Below are 19043 nucleotides of genomic sequence, written 5' to 3' on the forward strand. Positions count from 1 at the left end.
AATCTTTTATTTCTTACCGAAAAATGTAGGTAGGTATTATTTCTATCAATAAAAATTTCGAAAAATAAAATATAAATCCATATTCACTTACATGTTACATAGGCACATATAGTTAAATATGTTATATTTGGAAATTTGGAAATTTGGAGTAGAAAATTCTGTAACTAAGATGAAATGTTGTATTGAAAAACTAGGAAATGGTTAAGGGGGGTGTGGGGGGACTGCGTTGAATAATTTTGCACTTGGAACGCAGTTTATAAATTGTTGGATTGAGCTCCTCTACTTAATAATTCCCAATTCGAGCACTGAATATAACCATAGATTAAAATTAAAATTCAAAACTAAAAAAAAATAAAAGTTAATAAAAACCAGTAACAAAGTCAAAATATAACACTAAAATAATCAATACACATTTTCATTTGTACTACACTATTCCGATTCGTACTACACTAATAGTGTCGTACTGCACACTATTTTAGGCCGTGTTATCATGTATACTGTTGAGGCTATATGAAACAGACTTTTATAATCTGTTAAGTCAAAAACTATCTATATTGAGCGAATATAATTAATTTTTCACTTATAAGCAGTGTTGAGTTCAGATATCAAAAATAACATTTAGATAAATATTAGATTTCTAGCTAAATTAATATTTAGATTACTATATGAACATAGAATAATCAATTTTTATCTAGATGTTTAAATTATAATAGTTGATTTTATTAATGCTTGACACGCTATTGGATTCATGGTTCAGTAATTTAGCAAATAAGGAAAGCTTATTTTGTATCAAAAATATATTAATGAATAAATATAAGTATAAAATATATATACTGAGCATACAGACATAGGTACAGTACCTACCAATTTTAATGTATGACAAGTACATCTACCCCAAAATCATGGTTGAATTAGGTACTAATTAGTAATTACTACTTTACAAATATTTTCTGGTTTAAAAAAAACTGGTTTATAGACTTTTTATATTACATTCAAACTATACAGAATTTCAAACCATTGGTGTCGGGTAGGTACACGGTGTTATAACTTGTATAAACTTGGAATAAACCGTATTCTGGTATCTGTATTGATAATAATTTATATACGATCGTAACGGCCAGACGGGTGCCTTACTGCTATTGTTATTATTAATTTGCTATCGAACATTAAATTATTGGTATTCAAAAATTGTGGTAACAGCATAGAATACAATATTATTTTGATTTGCCAGAAAACAGCATGAAAATGTTACTATTATTGAAAAGAAAAACACGTCCATTATACAACGAGATTTATCTAGATATTTATGTAGATTTCCGTAATTTAAATCTTAGATACCAATTAGATACTAATTTTTTTATTCATCTAGATAAGATGAGGTACTTAATTTGAATCTAGATCATTTATCTAGATAAATCAACACTGCTTATAAGAGAACACGATACACATTACGTGTGCACATTGCACTGGAACACATTTGTTCAGGTATTCATCTCCTTTATACCAACTCATATTTAATGTTGACATAAAGCTAACTGCGTTTCTCAATTTAGGAAAATATAGATATTATTGGGATGTTTCATTATTCATTTAAGTAGTGTTTAATTGCTTATTCAGAAGCCTCTTCCATCGCAACTGGTCACTTATAGTTATCCCCTACAACACTATCTTTGCCGACCCTCTACTAATAATACGCTATCGATCTCGGCTCAATCAGCCACGTTATAAACATAATACATTTTATTCACGTGCAATTCACACACGTGCATACATCTAGCCACGACCGAGAACACTTCGTCGCTGACCTACACAGCCATCGAGTTCATTTAAGTATTCAATAACGTATTGCTATTTATTAGTGTATAAGCTCGGGCGGTTGACTATTTATGAAAATAAAAATAATAATTATTAATTTGATAATCTAGTTTATATAATTTGACCCGTTGATGACCAAATATAACATCCACAAATATTCAAAATATTATAGTATTTTAAACTTTGAAGGCCTACAGTTATCCTGCGTTTGAACTTAGTTCCTAAACAGGTGTATATTTTATAAAATATTCGCAAAATGTTTTCTAAATAATTCTTTAAAAAATGTAATTGTATACAATATATTTATGTATATTTGAATATTTCTTTCAATAAACATATCAGTATTAAACTTTAATTTCAACAGGGAGTTTTTCTATGCAAACATAAATACATACTTTATACATTTGTAACGTGCTTAACTCGTTCTATTTGAAATGAAAGGTGTTTTGAAATAATTTACAATGATGATGGTATTATATTATACGAGTTTATTGTCCAATTAACTAATTTAATTTAAACTGTGTAGCTATAGCGAGTTGTGACTTTAAGCTTTAGTGACCGCTCTGATGGTGGCTGGTTGCTCGTCTGATGAACGCTTGTCCATCAGCGTATCTCGTAGGGTCAGTCCCTATCCCTCCTATAGTTTTGGACAACCGTACACGGGCGTCTTGCGGTTAGGCCAAGCGTGAGATTGTCACACGCTTTTGCACACGCCGGATGTCTAACATATATATTTATTATTATTGTGGATTTGTTCTGTTATTTTATATAACAGCACAATTTCTGCACGGGCATATTAAAAGTTATTTATATACGTATACTCCGTTCGCCGAGAGAAAACGCCTCTCGCGTCACCTACCCATAGCTCCCGGTGGGAGGACGTGACGACCAGGCATCTTGGAGGGGGAAATAGACTGTAGAGCCTTGGCGAGCGAACAGCCGTCAGTCCGCATGCGCAAAACCGGCGCGTTCTCTCGGCGAACAGAGGAAGTCATAATAAATGATATGCTATTGGCGCTCGTGGTCACGCGCTACTATTATTATCTACAGCGTGCTGTATACGCAGTGTCATCGCGTTACAACTACTACTGCAAACGCACTGTATACTACAGTGGTACCATTGACATTATTATTATTATTATTATTATTAATGTTAAGCGACCGTATTACAATAAGTTATATTTATATTTACGTGGCTATTACTTATACAGGTACTTAGATAGGTATAGTCACAGCTCGCTACACGCATTATGTAAACATTTACAAGGTTTAATTAAAAATAATATATTTAATAATATGTAGAATATGGATTTCCATATTTATCTGAAATAGAAAATACATGATTATACAAGCCTACCAAGTTTATACAACAGGTATGAAGTAGATTTACAATATTATATATTATACTACCTATAGTTTAAACATTCCTACATACTATCCTTATTATAAAGTGTTTTCCATTTACAATAATATGAACAATAAAATATATCAAATAAGAAAAGAAAAAAATACTACACATTTTACAAATATATACTATGGTGAAGATGATTAATATGTTGTACCTAAATAATTATAATATACAAAGTGTTTATAGATTATTTAAGTTACTTGGCATGAAAGCACAGTCAGGCCCGGCTCAAGCGGTAGGAGACATAGGCCCACGCCTAGGGCGGCACTTAAGCAGCACTTTAGTAAGAGGGCGGAATTTTCAAAATACTGTTAATATAATATTGTTAGGGGCGGCCAAATTTGATTTTGCCTAGTTCACTATTTTTGCTTGAGCCGGTCCTGAGCACAGTGCAAGGTTGGGTTACACAAATAAAATCGATAAGAAATAGTTTTTAAATTAATATTTCGTTTGATTGTACCTACACAAAAATATTGATTTGTTTCTTCATATTACAATATAATATCAATGTTATTTAAATTGTGAAATCTGACTCTAAAATCGACATCTGAAATCGGTGGAATTTACATGCACCCAATCTATATCTATATCTATATATTTTTTTTTTGTCAATTATATATCTAAAATTTACTGATATTAACTAAAAAATAAGAGTAAATCAAATATAGCAAGACAAAAAATGAATGATGTGTATATTAACGACTACATGTAAATTGATTGAAACAAAAAGCGAAAACCGTTAATTATCGTTTCATATATTTGAAAAAATGTTTGTGGTTTTTAAAATTAAATTAAATTATTATATTTTACAACTCACTGATTTTTCTTTTTGATCAGAATTCATGTTGTGCTGAAAAACCAACAAATTTGCTGACCACAATACTTAATAAATAAATAATGTATAATACTGGTGAACCGAAAAATTCAGATTCTTAGCACTCAATTTTTACAATCGCGAAGGTATTCAATTCGAAATTTCAGAGATTACACTCTGAAGCACTTGCTTTCCAATTTTTGAAAATTGAAGATATCGTGCGACACCGTACGAAGTCCAAATGGACATCTCACACAAACTTTCATCGAATCGAGTACATTCAATCATACTAAATCATACTAATCAATACATACAATCATACTAAAAATATGAAATACATGTTTTAATATTATACAACTTTTTTACTAGTTTACTACCAAACTATAGTAATTAATCCGGTACTCGAATAATAATCTTGTTTTTATAACCTATATGACATTGACTATAATATAGTCAATGATCATAAAATACATATTATGCATTTTATGAGGTGTGATAAAGAAATAAAAAAAAAATTATAATTTTTCTTGAAAAATCAAGGTAAATCAATCTTTGACTCTCTTATGGCACGTGTTAATTATTTCCAATTACTCCCAAACTTTACAAAACTCATTGTTATCACAATTTAAACAAATTTGGGGGATGTAATCTGAAAAAATCAAGAATCGAAAAATAAGGACCCCCCTAGAGTACCTATTGTATAGTGTGTACAGAAAATAAATGAAAAGTAGGTAGCAGTTATCATAATATTATATCAATTACAATATAATATTATATTCATATAGGTATAATTGTATAAATATATTATATTATTATAGATTTTAATACATAAAATTATAGACATTTTTTGTGTACTTTTTTGTATTATTCCGTGGTTCTATCGACTCCATTGGAATAAATGATAATTTTAATAACTATTATAAGTAGATAATAAGTAATAACTTATAAATCATGTAGACGTTTTTAAATTTGACATGCATTAATATTTGCATTTACATTTTTAATTGTAGACATTAGTTTTCGAACTGGCAGCGTTTATGGTCAGAAACTTTTTGTTCTCGATTCATGTAGATTTGGCTTATAACTTTACTAACCTCGACCGTTTAAAGTTTAACTTAATTAATACATTATTTTTAATATTATCATAACTTAGTCAGCATGCTTTAGCGGAGTCCGAGGATACCTAACAATTTACTCGATGAGTCTAATATATATTTTGTAATACTACAGAATATTTAATCAAAGTACACAGTTGTAGTAAATCAAAAACTATAAATACCATAAATAATAATATGGGGAACTATCTACACTATACATAGGGAAAATAATACACTCCTGTAATAACCCATTAGGTACTATTAAAGTAGGTAGGTATATCCTATTTCAAACGATTTAATTGAATAAAATAATCAAAATCTATATAATATATATTATATATTTATATCTAATATATAAAATTCTTGTGTCACAGTTTTCGTTGCCATACTCCTCCGAAACGGCTCGACAGATTTTGGTGAAATTTTTTGTGCATATTCAGTAGGTATGAGAATCGGCTAACATCTATTTTTCATACCCCTAAGTGATAAGGGTTGTCCAGGAAAAAATAATAGAAGTGCTCAAACAGGGATTTTGATAATTTACGGTAGAAATATTTGTTTATAAATGGTTTCTATTGGTTATATATATAAAAAAATAATAATAGTGTAGTATATATTGGTTAATCTGGCATGTTTGTTGATTAATATTATTATTTGTATCAATATATATGCCTGAGAATCGGCTATTACCTATCTAAGTTTGTATGCTGTGCTATAAGTAATTCCGAAGTTACGGCCTCTTAAGTGCACAATATTAATCACACAGTAGTGTATCGTTGACACGTAGCGACATACACTCTATGTGGTTATTTTTTATTATTTGTTTTATATATAAATGAATGTTTGTGGGTAGATTAGACCACTGGGAAGAAGATAGGCTTATTTAAAAAGGGTTAAATTTGGTTTTTTTTACTCATCGGATTTTAGTACGGTTAGGTTAGGTTTTTGTATTAATTGATTATATTAATCCATCGTAGGTGGAATTAAGTAAAAACGACAAACTTAGTATGACTTTGATATTTTAGAGTTAAACCATACACTTACGTACAAACAGCACAGAGTCCGCGATCTACCGCAGGTAGATTGCCTACCTGTTAATGTACCTACTGCTGTGAATCAGAATTTTTATCCTGGGCAACAGAAAAGTTAAGATAAATCTAGAACATCACACACCGAATATTAAATAACGCATTGAACAAAGTTTGAGTCGACATATACAGTTTGTACATTTAACGGGTAACGAAGTGCACGGGATCAGCTAGTATTATATATAATTCAAATACCACTCACTCACGTCTCACACACTCACTCACTCATTCGTTGTGAAATCTCAAAAACGTAACACCCATTACAGTTACTTTTTTAGACATCTAATATGTACAGCAGACACTTGCCCACTATTTTGCTTGATTATATTAACAACGATCATAAATATATTGAAAGATTAAATTTTAAATAAAAAATAACTAAGTAAATATAATATAATGGATAGAAGATTCCAATATACGTAAATGATAGATGTGTTATTATTATATAACATAATTATTAGAGTTACAAATTATAATTATTCTTCGAGCCTGGTCTTGTTTCCAGTTAATGAAACAACATTCAGTCGGAAACAGTAGTTTCTTCCATTTCATGTTCGTTCAATGTCATCGAGTCAGTTTTATCGGTATTTTTACTCCTATAAACCACACTGAAGTAACCTAATAATAACGTGTCCGCAAACATAAGACCAGAGTAAAGTAGAAATTCGTGTGCCTAAATCACAAAAAAAAAGTAATGTAATATTAAATATACTATAAACATTTAATTATTGAAAAAAAAAAAAATGAATAGATACTTGATTTTTAAATGATATCGTTGAAATGATAACGACCAACAAATTTCCAAGTGCCAATGTCAACATACTAATAGCGGCTATGAACGACTTCATGCTTATTGGGGCCTATAGTGAAACATTTCATAATATCAATTACAATATTATTAATAAATTACAAACGAATTTTAAGTTATGATTTATATAAATGTTAAGCATTTAAACTCTATTATTTAATGTTTTTCAAGTATTCGAATTATAAAAAAGAAAAAAGGGTAAAATGTTAAGGCATGGCAATTAAATATATCAAAAATCTTTTCATAAATATAATATAAATTATTATATTATATTGTATAAAAAAATTATATAAATATAATATTTAAATATATGAATCTTACTAAATAATACATTATCAACAAAAATATTATGTTTCCTTAATAATAAATAAAAAAAAAACCATAAGGCATCTATTTTAACCAAAATCATTAGATTAAAAAAAAAAATCATACCTCAGTAAATGAGAATTTTATTATGGTGACCATAAATATGATGTCGGCTATACTCATGCACAAATATTGCGGAAGCTGCCACAAAATGTGAATATAGTTTCCTTCGTCTTTGGTAAATAATCGTACATCCTATATATATATATTTATTTTTCTTTGTTAGTTTATAGTTATATTACACTTCCTACATTTTCTTTTAGTTCATAAGATATTAATTAAAATCCGCAGGTCATGTATCCTATAATGTTACCATTTTATCGCCATTTCGTTGTAAAGTAAGTGTATAAAATGTCGCTGGTATTATGTCCATGGTTGGCGTGGGCACCATTTTTCCATTGTAGAATACATTATATCTATTTTAGATTTGATTACACGTTTTAAGGTTATATTATATTGTAAACATTAATAATTGCAATTATATACAAAAATGAATTGGATATACTCACTTTCCGACTTTTATGGCATTAAAGTGCATCCCTCGAAACACAGACAGAGGGTACGAAGTAAACGAGTTGTGATCTGCACAAGTCAGTGTAATGTTATCGTCATAATCAAATGTATGATCGACCAAAACTCTAGAAAAAAAACATTTGGTGTCTTTTTTTTAATGTAGAGACTATCGTATTACTACAGACAATGTTTAGATACTAACCTTAAATTTGGGTTTCCAAACTTTTCTTTGACTAAACTGTCATGAATACCAATACGATTTAATGCAATTGTGTTTGCATTTAGCCGGGCCAAGTGATACGAAATCTCCTAAAAGAATTTAAAAAATAACGAGATCATAAAAGTTGTTTGATTTTAACATTTCACGATAGATGATATTGAAATAGAAAACAAGAAAATGCTATGCTATTACTAACTTAAGCTTGTTTCTTTATCTATATATGTATAATTATGTATTGAATATAATTTTCAAAATAGTTGTGATTTTCTTTTATCACTTAAAAATAGGAAAAATGTGCTAGTAGTATTCAATATTTAATAAATTATAAAATATATAATATTAGAAATATGCCTTACACATCAACAATGACGAGGTAAACTCAAACACTTAATAAAAAGGTAAGCAAAGTCACGTTTTTTTAGTTCTGAAGTAATCCACATTGAATCGGTCAAATTACATGAACCATGCAATTTATAATAAGTTATAGAAGTTTTACTTTCAAAATATTATGAAATTGAATCATATCAATTATTTCTTCTTAAATTATATTGTATATTTTACTAGCTGTCCACCCGGCGTTGCCTTTAGCCCTCATATTTATTTTAAGTTAACATTTCTTTATTCGAGGTCATTCACGTGACGATTTGTCCAAGCATTTACCACATTTGACTGAGTAGGTAACCAATGGCAACCGTTATTTATACCAGTATTAAAAATAATAATTTCTACTTATTATTTCTGATATCACTATTATAATTTGTAAGATATAACCAATGGCAACCATTTATAAGTAAAAATAGCTCCAAAACATTCATCGTGAATCTCAAAATTCATGCAAATACTTTCTTATAATCGGCACTTACATTAAACAATGGTGTCGAGTACTTTAATTATAAGTCTTTGCCTATATAATATAGTTTAGGCTCTACGTTGACTCCCTGTCAGTCAAGACAAAGCCACTTATATATTTATCTAGCGATTAAATTGAATTCTTTACTTTTCCTTCGATTATTGTTATAGTGGTATGGAACTCGTAGTTGTCTAATACAAAATTGCATTTTGGTCCGAAGCGTAATGTGATCCCGACGACCATGACATCTTCTGAGGAATTTTGAGACACAACTGCATGACTGACGTTGAACATTTCGAGTGGGCCGATTTGATTCTGTAGTTGTAACGATTTCGACTGTACGAACACGGGACAATCGAAACCATTGTAAATGTATAGCCGCCCTTCTCCGGATGGTATCTCAGTTGTGTTACCCTTTAAAAAATCAAAATAAACGAGTTTTGAAAAAAAATTGTACGTCCGAAAAAATAGTATTACAGCTATTTTAAACTGTAGTAGGGCTGCGAACACAAATGCTATGACCGCCAGGGCACCGCACAAGGTTAGCTTTTGTAATGGTTTCCGGAGTCCTATCGCTGCAAACATCGGATACAGAACGGCGTCAAAAAGGACGAGTACAATTACTCCAAATAACGGTACTAGCATCTGGATTTGATCTGGTTTGATTGTCCAGTTTAAGAAGTCCACGCGACCGTTCATCAGCAGAGCTTGTAACGTCCACCTTGAACCCTATACCACGTAAGAGGGTTAAATTTATCTGTCTTATACATCCTTTCATAGGTGGACACTATAGATTGATTTTTTTTTTTTTCGAGAAGGGAGGTTTGTATTGGCTAAATAACGTCGTTCAGTGTTCACACCTCAATTACTATTATGACATGGACACATGGCCCATGGATGTACATACAATTACGTTTAGGTGGGGGAGGGATTGCAATTTCTGGGCAACTCACCCTCCAGAAGGCCGTATATCATTTGCGCATCATTTGTTTACCTGTGCCAAAATATCGTACATCGTTTGCGCATCGGCGGCAGATTATCGTTTGCGCATTGTCTGTTTACCTACACCATATTATCGTACATCATATGCGCATCAAAATTCTAAACAATAGAAGGGTATAAAAATAACTGTACACACATATAATATTATATAGATATTAAATAATTTAATAGAAATTAAATAATTTAATATACATAGGCACACGTTTTTGTTAAATAAGCATTTAAAGTTCAAATGTTGACCAAATTTATAAAAAGCTCAACAATTTGCAAATTATTTTGTAGTTAAAAATTTAATATTCAGTTGAATTAGGTACATTATATGGCCATAGTTATAGTAAAAAATATACATAATACATATAAAATATACGTAGTTTGAGTAAAAATTTTGTTCAGTTCAATTAGGAATATTACAGTCATAGTTATAATTATAATACAAATATAGGTACATATAATTTTAAAAAAGCTAAACGCTTTTGGGTATACACCTTTTTTCAGTTCTATTGTTAAATAATATTGATGCGCAAATAATGTACGACCTTTTAAACGATCGATGCGCAAACGATGTATAACCCAAAAATCGAACGATGCGCAACTGTCTTACAAAAAAGGTCACAAATAACAATAGTGATGCGCAAACGACAACCAGCGCTCCAGAAACCCCTCAACAGATGTCCACCTATGACTTTAATATTCTTCACAGTTATCGATGTAATAGGTACCTACCGGTTGTTCGAACAGTGACCAAAATACCGGATATGCCGTGAATACGCATATCACGCTCAAGACCGACCTTGTGTCAGATATCTCTGATTCGGTGTACTTTCCTTTAGCGTTATCCAACCAGTGGGTTTTGCAGGGAACAGATGAAGTAAACTTCGCTCGTAGTGCATACTTAAAATCCAAATTAGAGAATAGCGTTAAAACTATCATAAACATTTTTGTGGTCGTATCATGTACAACGTGATTAAATGAAACTTACAAAAATGCAACCAAACGTCCTGGTTAAGACGTTATTTTCCGGTTTTTTTCTCACGTACGTGTTTTTTCCAGCTACGAATATCGCTGTGGAGTTTAAAACGGTATTCTGCATTTATATATTATTGTATATGTTGGACAGCGGTTGTATTTTATGTGAAAACGGTGTGATTGAGAAATACTTTGTAATAAAATAATACTTAAATTGAGGTTGAATTACCTATGGGCTATGGATTTTATTATTTCCCCCTCTGGATGATTACTATTGTAGATAATAAATATCGAAAATATATGCCTACCTATGGCAATTAACATCATAATGGTTGGTACACCGAAAGCTAATGGAAAACACGTATCTCTACCAAAACAATGTATGCTGTGTCTTAATTCAGGCATCAAAAACGTCGAGATCAACGATCCAGTGTATACGGCCAACGTAAACTTGGTAGCGAAGTGTTGTAAATGTTTTTCTTGTTGAGGCAATTGAAATTGATCTCCACCAAACGCAAAATTGCACGGTTTTACGCCACCCGTACCAACGGATATGGAAAATAATCCAAGGAAAGCTAAGACTCTTAAAAAAATAATAAATAAAATAATTCAAATGTGAGATGGTGATTTTAGATAATATTTGGACCTAGTAAACGTTTTATGATAAGAACTTTTGATATACCAATGACTAAAGAATTTATCTTACTGCTAAGTATCGGGCAAACTTCAGTCTTACTCAAAGTAAAAGAATTTTTTCTTATGATTTAAATATAATAAATAAATATATATTTAATAAATAATCTATATGATTGTCTAAAGACCCTTTCATCGTCATTCCTTTACTATTGATACACATCGTTTTTATGTTTTTGTTGTACTATTAGATTGTACAACACATTTTACTGATACTAATATCCGAAAGCAATATAACAGGTTACATACATATATTATGATACTATAAAAAAAATGCAATTCAATATAGGTGGCATTTAAATTGGGTATTCAAACCGTCAGAACGTTACATTTGTTCCCTCAACCAATAAAAAAAAGTTGTGAGGTGGCAAAAGATAAATTTAAGGTTCAAGATTATCGGTATTATCAATTGGTATTTCTATTTCTGAAATATTTAGTTTGTATTTTAAATGTGTGAAGGAGATTGTACTAAAAAAAAACGATCAATTATGTATCGCTCAATTGTGAATTGTGAATGAATATATTTTAAACATTTACATAATATATTCAATTGGCAGTTTCTTAAAATGAAAAAGAGAAGGACTAATAATTGTGTACTATTTATCGATAACTAGATCTCATACGTAAATGCTGTGAGAAAATAATAATGAAGATTAGAGTAATATCGATCATAGATTTCTAATTATATTACTAAATACTGTCAACTGATAATTTCCTGGTGGAGGAGGGGTGGTTGCGAATAAATACCGAACACTTTACTATAATAGTCGTGGGCTGAGTATTGATGATGAGGTCAACGTGAAGTTAATTTGATATACCTATTCATGGTATTCAGTTTTATGGACTGGACACGAAGTCAAAGCTTAATTGACATCACCGAAGGAAATGTGTTATAAATTTTGTTGAAAACTTTTTAAGGGTCGAATATATGCTGGAACCTATCAATACAAATTCGATTGCTGAATTCTACTTAAAAAACGATTGCGTATCAGGAATTAATAATATAATATAATATGTATTGTAAAATAATAATTGTTGATTAACCTTTGAACGTCAAGGCCGAACTTATTTGCAATCGATGCGCCGGTGAGCACGATGCATCCCACTACGTAGATAGACGACAAACATGTAATTGTTCTAGAAAAAAATATAATGAAAACGATGATTTTAAAACATCAGATAGGTACCTAAGTTATTTACGAGGATTAAAATATATTTAACCAAACGAACAAAGCGTACTTGAATTTTCCCCAATAAGAGTCTGCCAAGATCGCACACGGCAATGGCACAAAGTACGATAGAAATATGAAACTGTGATATATTATTGTTGACTCGTCTCCGTTGAACTTCAATATTCTTGTCAGGTACATAACTAAAACAGCTAAACACATTATTAATAAATTATGAAATTGGCAAAATTTTGTTATCATTAACCGTTGTAACCCACTTTGTTGACTCACTTTTCAATCCATAATAGGTAAATCGTTCACAAAATTCATTGACCAAAATATACCACGTAGACTTGAGGTATTTCTAAAAAACCAATATTTTTTTTTTTGAAATATAGATTCAATATCTTGCTGACGATAAGGTTGTAAATCATTGTCAAACATAATGGTATACCTACATAACTATTATTGCGTTGAGGCTGATTAACAAAGAACTTTATCACCTATTTCCTTACAAACCATCTGTTTGAGCAAATTGATTTTACTTTTTACTTAGGTATGAGAGAGCCTGGTAAGTAATGTGTGCACATTACACACTCAAACACAATTGTTCAGATTTCCTCTTTTATACAAACTCATATTTAGTGTTGAAATAAATCTTATTACGTAAATTTAAGAAAAAATATATATTAATGGGATATTTCATTATTAATTTTAGTAGTATTTAGTTGACGATTCAGAAACCTGCTTCTGCCCAACGTCTCACTCTCAAATCATTCACAAAATTCATTGCCCACCATAAACCATGTATATACTTGGGGTATTTCTAAAAAACATAAAACTTTTTAATAAAATGATCAAATATTCATTCTGCGGAATAATAAAATATAATGGTATACGTCATAATACTTAATTTGATTTGATTTGATTACAAAATTAGCAAAATTATATATTATAACCACTGTCAACCCTCTTTATTGACTCACTTTTCGATCCAAAATAGGTAAATAGTTCACAAAATACACTGATTACGATAAATCATGTATAATTGTTAATTTGCAAATCGTTGAGGTTAATATTGAAGCAGAACCTTAATCGCCTATTATGTCAAAAACTGACTACATTGAGCAAATCAATTTTATTTTTGATTTATAAGATAACGTGATAAGTTAGGTGTGCACATTACACTCTAACACATTTTTTCGGATATCCTCCTTTATACCAAATGACGAATACAAATTCATTTGAATAAATAGTGTTGAAAATTTGAAATAAAGCTATTTACGAAAAATTTATGAAAATATAAATATGATTTAGATACTTCATTATTCATTTTAAACCTAATGGTCTATTGTAAATTATTGCACCGATTATACCTTTTTTTGTATGTACATTTCACTGGTACAATTTTTTACCGATAAAACATGTAAATTCCATTAGCACTAACTTTTGACCTGTAAAATAATTTGACAGTAAAACTAAATTTGATTAAAATAGTAATAACACACATTTCCCTACCTGGCTACCACTAAGGATGACATTAATCACAAAAGGTTTTCAATTTCATAAAACATCATTTTAATTGCCTAGATATGTGATTTTTTGATTATCATTGTGTGGATTATGTTGCAATACATTCGTTAGTTGACATTTATTCCCAATAAAGCGTATAAAGTGAAATACTATTTTTCAAAACTAAATGTACCTAAAATTTATTAAAATTTAATATTTAATAGTTTTTATTTTTTGTATAATTGTTCATACAATTTTTTTGTATACAATCTGTGGAGATTATATCCGCTTAGTACCGGATATTAGTTATTTACCTACCAATAGATATATTTTTTTAATTATTTTATTTTTTTAAATAAATTTATTGGTGGAATTTAAATATTATAAATCCTACCCTGAAATCAAAGAATTTACATGCATCATCCGACCCGATGTTATTAAAAAAAAAAAAAATCCGAATTCAATTTCCATAACACATTTTTTTTTAACTAAACAACTGTTTTGCATTAAAATATAAATATTAGTAAAACTTTACTGGAAATTAAATAGAAGTAAAAAATAAAATGGACGGTGATAAAATTACAGATTGTACATTTATTGAATCGAAAAGTGAAAAAGTGTTTATATTATAATAGTGTGACCCATAAAATTGAAAATATTTGCGGTTTTCAGAATAATATTTAAATATTTTTCTCATCAACTCACCGATTTTCCTTTTTGACGAGACATCAAATCCATGTTGAGCTGAAAATAAAAACGAAATTTTGATCACAATACTTAATAAATATGTTATTATGCGGAACCAAACATTTTAAATTTGGGGAACTCGATAGGTGTGTACGTTCCTGAACTTTGTAGTTTTTACAATCACGTATTCACTCCGATGGATTTGCAGTGTGTTATCGAAGCATTTGTTTTACAATTTTTGAAGTGGACAATTTTAGATATAATAAAACACTGTACTAAATGAAAATATACATCCCACACAATCTATCATCGAGTCGAGTGCATTGAGAGTGTGTACCTTAATAATTTGTACGAAGTACATGTTTTGATAATATTATATAATAATTGTTTTATTGTCAAATTATAGTGATTTAATCCGGTACTCGAAACAATCTTTTTTTTATCACTCAATTTACGGATCACGAATCTATAGGTTAAAATATCCAACGAATAAAATATTCAATTACATAAAAATATTGTGAAGAATGCTCTGTTTAAAAAAAGAATTATTATCAATATATTATTAGAGTTTGATTGTTATATATTTATAATATATTATTATTGTTTTATGAACGACTACTAGATCCCTATAATACATAAATTAATAGGTAATAATTTATAGTGTTCAATTGACACTTGACAATCATTAACAAATTAAATATATTTTCGTATACGCTTAAAAAATTTATAATTAAATGAGTTTTTCCATTTTTTTCAATGTAAGCCTTTTGACGCCTGCTGGTGTGTATACTCATCGTAGCTTTTATCAGCTGTGTTTTAAAGATAGATAACATTAAAAAACGCCATATTATTTGTCACGACTAGACGAATTCAATGACATTAGAAACATTTTATTACCTATAATTATTCATTTTTTTTTTAACATATAATAATTAATAATAATAATAAATCTAATAGCCACAATTTATGTTAATATTAGATTAGAAGGGTATTTTGAATTTATTCTTGAATCAAACGGTAAAATAAATACTTGATTGTGTGTAGTTAATGGGCTGTAAGTAAATAGTTTTACATCAGTGTAAAACAAATACGTTCATCGCTACGCTCAGAATCTAAAACTTAATTACGTCAGCGAATTCAGATTTGTGTCCATGAATATATTATGTTACTTCATTAATGGATATTACCACTATTGGAATATATTTCATCGGTAAATAATCTTAAATCCTTCACAAATGTCATGTTAGCATACAAATTGATTTTAGTCTACTAGATATTAATTGCCTACAATTTTCCGATCAATTACTCTATTATTTAACCGTTTTATAACCATTTTTTTCGTAATTTAATTGTACAAAAAGTGGCTGAATTAATTAGGTAGGCATGTCTATTGTTAGAGTGGTAAATTTTTTTCCGTTGTAGAGTAGAAGTAGAAAATGTCAGTACCTATATCCATTTTAGATTTCTATAATCGCGTTAAAATTTAATTATTTGTCAATATGCAATAACTATTTTATTTTATTTTATTAGTTATACGGGCATTAGCCCTTTTTACATTACAATATACATTTTTACATCAGACATTTTACATTTATAATATAATACTAGCTGATCCCGTGCACTTCGTTGCCCGTTAAATTTACCAACTCTATATTACTCAAACTTTATTCAATTCGTTTTTTTTCCTGCGGTAGATCGCGGACCCCGTGCTGTTTGTACGTAAATGTATGATTTAACTCTAAAGTATCAAAGTTATACGCCAAATTTGTCGTATTCCACCTTTGGTGGATTAATGTAATCAATTAATACAAAATCCTAACCTACCCTAACCGCACTAATATCCAATGAATAAAAAAAAAACCAAATTTAACCATTTTTTAATTAGTCTGTCTTATTCTCAGAGGTATAATCTAGACACAAACATGCCTTATTATCCAATATCAACCAATATAATACACTGCAGTGCCATTGTTGTATTTTTTACATCCAGATTTCCTAGTTTTCCGGTGGATTTTCCTAAAATTTTCTTTCGTAAAAACCTTCTCCCGGCCATTACGAACATCTTAAAAACAATTTGAGCCGAATCGGACCAGCCGTTCTCGATTGATGAGGTAACGACATCTTTCACGCTCCATTTTATATATATAGGAAGATAGATAGATAGATAGATTATGAGAGTATTATAGGTTTTATTCTTTAATTTTATGGCATTAAAAATTTCTCCATCACAACTGGTATAAAATCAATTTGATATATGTATTCTATATTTATTATACTTAAAAGTATTTTTCAATATTAATATTTGACTTATAATACTAAGTATTTGAACCTTAATGTAAACGATTTATGCAAACAATCGTTTGTTGAATGATTTTTGTAAAATGTAGCAGCTATAAGTTAGTAATGAATTAAATTATATTATATTTTTATATAATATAATTATAATTTCACTATATATTTTGTTAGTTCATATTATATTATAGATGTTATTCGTGTTGTTTTTTATAATTCTGTGGTTTATTGACTTCATGATAGGAATAAATGATAATTTTATAATAACAAGTAAGTAAGTAGTGAATTACATTTAATTAGGTAGGTACAAATAATCATGTAGACATTTATAAATTTGATGTGTACAAATTTACGTTTACATTTTTAATTATAGTCCATTATTTTTTGTCGATAACTAATTGTTCTCGATTTTTTGTTCTTTTGATTAGATATTTTATCCATATGTGCTGAAAAAACCAACGAGTCTGCTAATTAAAATACTTAAATTTTAACCAATATTGTTGATAATTATATAGGTCATAATTTGAGTAAAAATGTATCAATTAATTTGTGTCTAATTGACAAAGATCAAAAAAAGACTAGTGTATAATTTAAGCAGTAAAATTGTAAGATTGAATAATATCTTAAATTGATTACAAACGATTTATGAATTTTGTATTATTATAAATTTAATATATTTATGTTATAGGAATGACTGTATTTTCCACACCCAACAATCGGAGAGTTATTTTGTTTAGGTAGCTATATTATTTGATATTTGTCACAACATCCAAGTGTGTCACGGCACGATAATACAACTTTGCATACCTATTGTAATGAATAATATAGTTTTTTTGACGAAATAAAAAATAGATGTTTCAGTTAAGGCACTATTAGTATTTAAATCTATAAAAATATTATTTTAAATAGTAAAAAAAAAAAAACTTTAATATTATATTTCCAAAGTACCTTCACTGGATGGTTTTTTCCTTCAAGACATTTGTATATATACAAACTATCATAATATTAATATATTTCCACATAATAATAATAATAATACGATTGTAAATTAAATGCTATTTTTAAAGTTTTTTCCATGTTGATCAAAAATAATGTACCTATTTTGCCTATACGTTACGCCGTCACTACACAAGTTATAGTGGATTGCAAAATACAGTACTAAACTTTTTCTGATTCTCTCTTACGCTATGCGATCACTCATATAACGAACAGAAACTATATAAAAGTGTAAAATGATTGATGTCGATAAATAAATCATATAAATTATTTATGTATAGATACCTCTACCAGTAATTTTCGTTATTATCGGTTTCGAATTCAACCACATTAAAAATTACAATCAAAATTACAATCACAATCATTTTTGCTCTAGTTAAGTGCTATTGCGTCAGTCGTGGCCATATTCTTACTCCGATAAACCACGCTGAAATAAGCTAATAACAACGTGTCGGCAAGCATGAGAGTATGAGACCACAGTATAGAAGATATTCATGTACCTAAATGACGTACAAAAAAAAATGTAAGACATAATTATGTGTAGGTACATATAATTTATCATCAAAACTATAATAATTAATAAATACTTGGTTTTTAATTGATATAGTCGATATGTTTACGACCAACATATGTTTCCTAAAGCCGTTGTCAATAAACTAACAGCGGATATGAACGACTTCAAGTTAATCGGCGCCTGTATCGGTGTATAAACAATCACAATATTATAGAATAACAATGTTAAATATT

The 19043-nt window shown here is 29.1% G+C and overlaps 2 protein-coding genes across 12 annotated transcripts in view; both read right to left on the reverse strand.

The window, feature by feature from the left end:
- Nucleotides 1-4386, reverse strand: part of LOC100162378 (peptide transporter family 1) — an 18437-nt gene extending 14051 nt beyond the window's left edge. The window contains exon 1 of one of the 3 annotated variants that reach the window (XM_029489531.1): nucleotides 4041-4386. In XM_029489531.1, the coding sequence (XP_029345391.1) occupies nucleotides 4041-4067 (27 nt within the window). In that variant the 5' untranslated portion in view covers nucleotides 4068-4386. Of the gene's footprint in view, nucleotides 1-2210; nucleotides 2952-4040 lie in introns of those variants that run through there. The other 2 variants (XM_016803711.2, XM_029489528.1) reach the window with 2 other exon arrangements.
- Nucleotides 1-18838, reverse strand: part of LOC100163510 (peptide transporter family 1) — a 35043-nt gene extending 16205 nt beyond the window's left edge. Inside the window, exons 1-18 of one of the 9 annotated variants that reach the window (XM_029489524.1) lie at nucleotides 15130-15364; nucleotides 15027-15065; nucleotides 14328-14514; nucleotides 14186-14263; nucleotides 13101-13173; nucleotides 12880-13021; nucleotides 12685-12777; nucleotides 11256-11530; nucleotides 10961-11043; nucleotides 10705-10872; nucleotides 9457-9708; nucleotides 9127-9393; nucleotides 8112-8218; nucleotides 7906-8034; nucleotides 7710-7812; nucleotides 7463-7591; nucleotides 6978-7082; nucleotides 6606-6895 (exon numbers count right to left, since the gene is read on the reverse strand). In XM_029489524.1, the coding sequence (XP_029345384.1) occupies nucleotides 6743-6895; nucleotides 6978-7082; nucleotides 7463-7591; nucleotides 7710-7812; nucleotides 7906-8034; nucleotides 8112-8218; nucleotides 9127-9393; nucleotides 9457-9708; nucleotides 10705-10872; nucleotides 10961-11043; nucleotides 11256-11530; nucleotides 12685-12777; nucleotides 12880-13021; nucleotides 13101-13173; nucleotides 14186-14203 (2097 nt within the window). In that variant the 5' untranslated portion in view covers nucleotides 14204-14263; nucleotides 14328-14514; nucleotides 15027-15065; nucleotides 15130-15364 and the 3' untranslated portion in view covers nucleotides 6606-6742. Of the gene's footprint in view, nucleotides 1-6566; nucleotides 6896-6977; nucleotides 7083-7462; nucleotides 7592-7709; nucleotides 7813-7905; nucleotides 8035-8111; nucleotides 8219-9126; nucleotides 9394-9456; nucleotides 9709-10704; nucleotides 10873-10960; nucleotides 11044-11255; nucleotides 11531-12684; nucleotides 12778-12879; nucleotides 13022-13100; nucleotides 13174-13267; nucleotides 14136-14185; nucleotides 14264-14327; nucleotides 14515-15026; nucleotides 15369-18581 lie in introns of those variants that run through there. The other 8 variants (XM_029489526.1, XM_029489523.1, XM_029489520.1 and 5 more) reach the window with 8 other exon arrangements.
- Between the last annotated feature and the right edge of the window lie 205 nt (nucleotides 18839-19043).

Source organism: Acyrthosiphon pisum, chromosome A2 (genome assembly GCF_005508785.2).
Source record: "Acyrthosiphon pisum isolate AL4f chromosome A2, pea_aphid_22Mar2018_4r6ur, whole genome shotgun sequence".
Lineage (NCBI taxonomy): Eukaryota > Metazoa > Arthropoda > Insecta > Hemiptera > Aphididae > Acyrthosiphon > Acyrthosiphon pisum.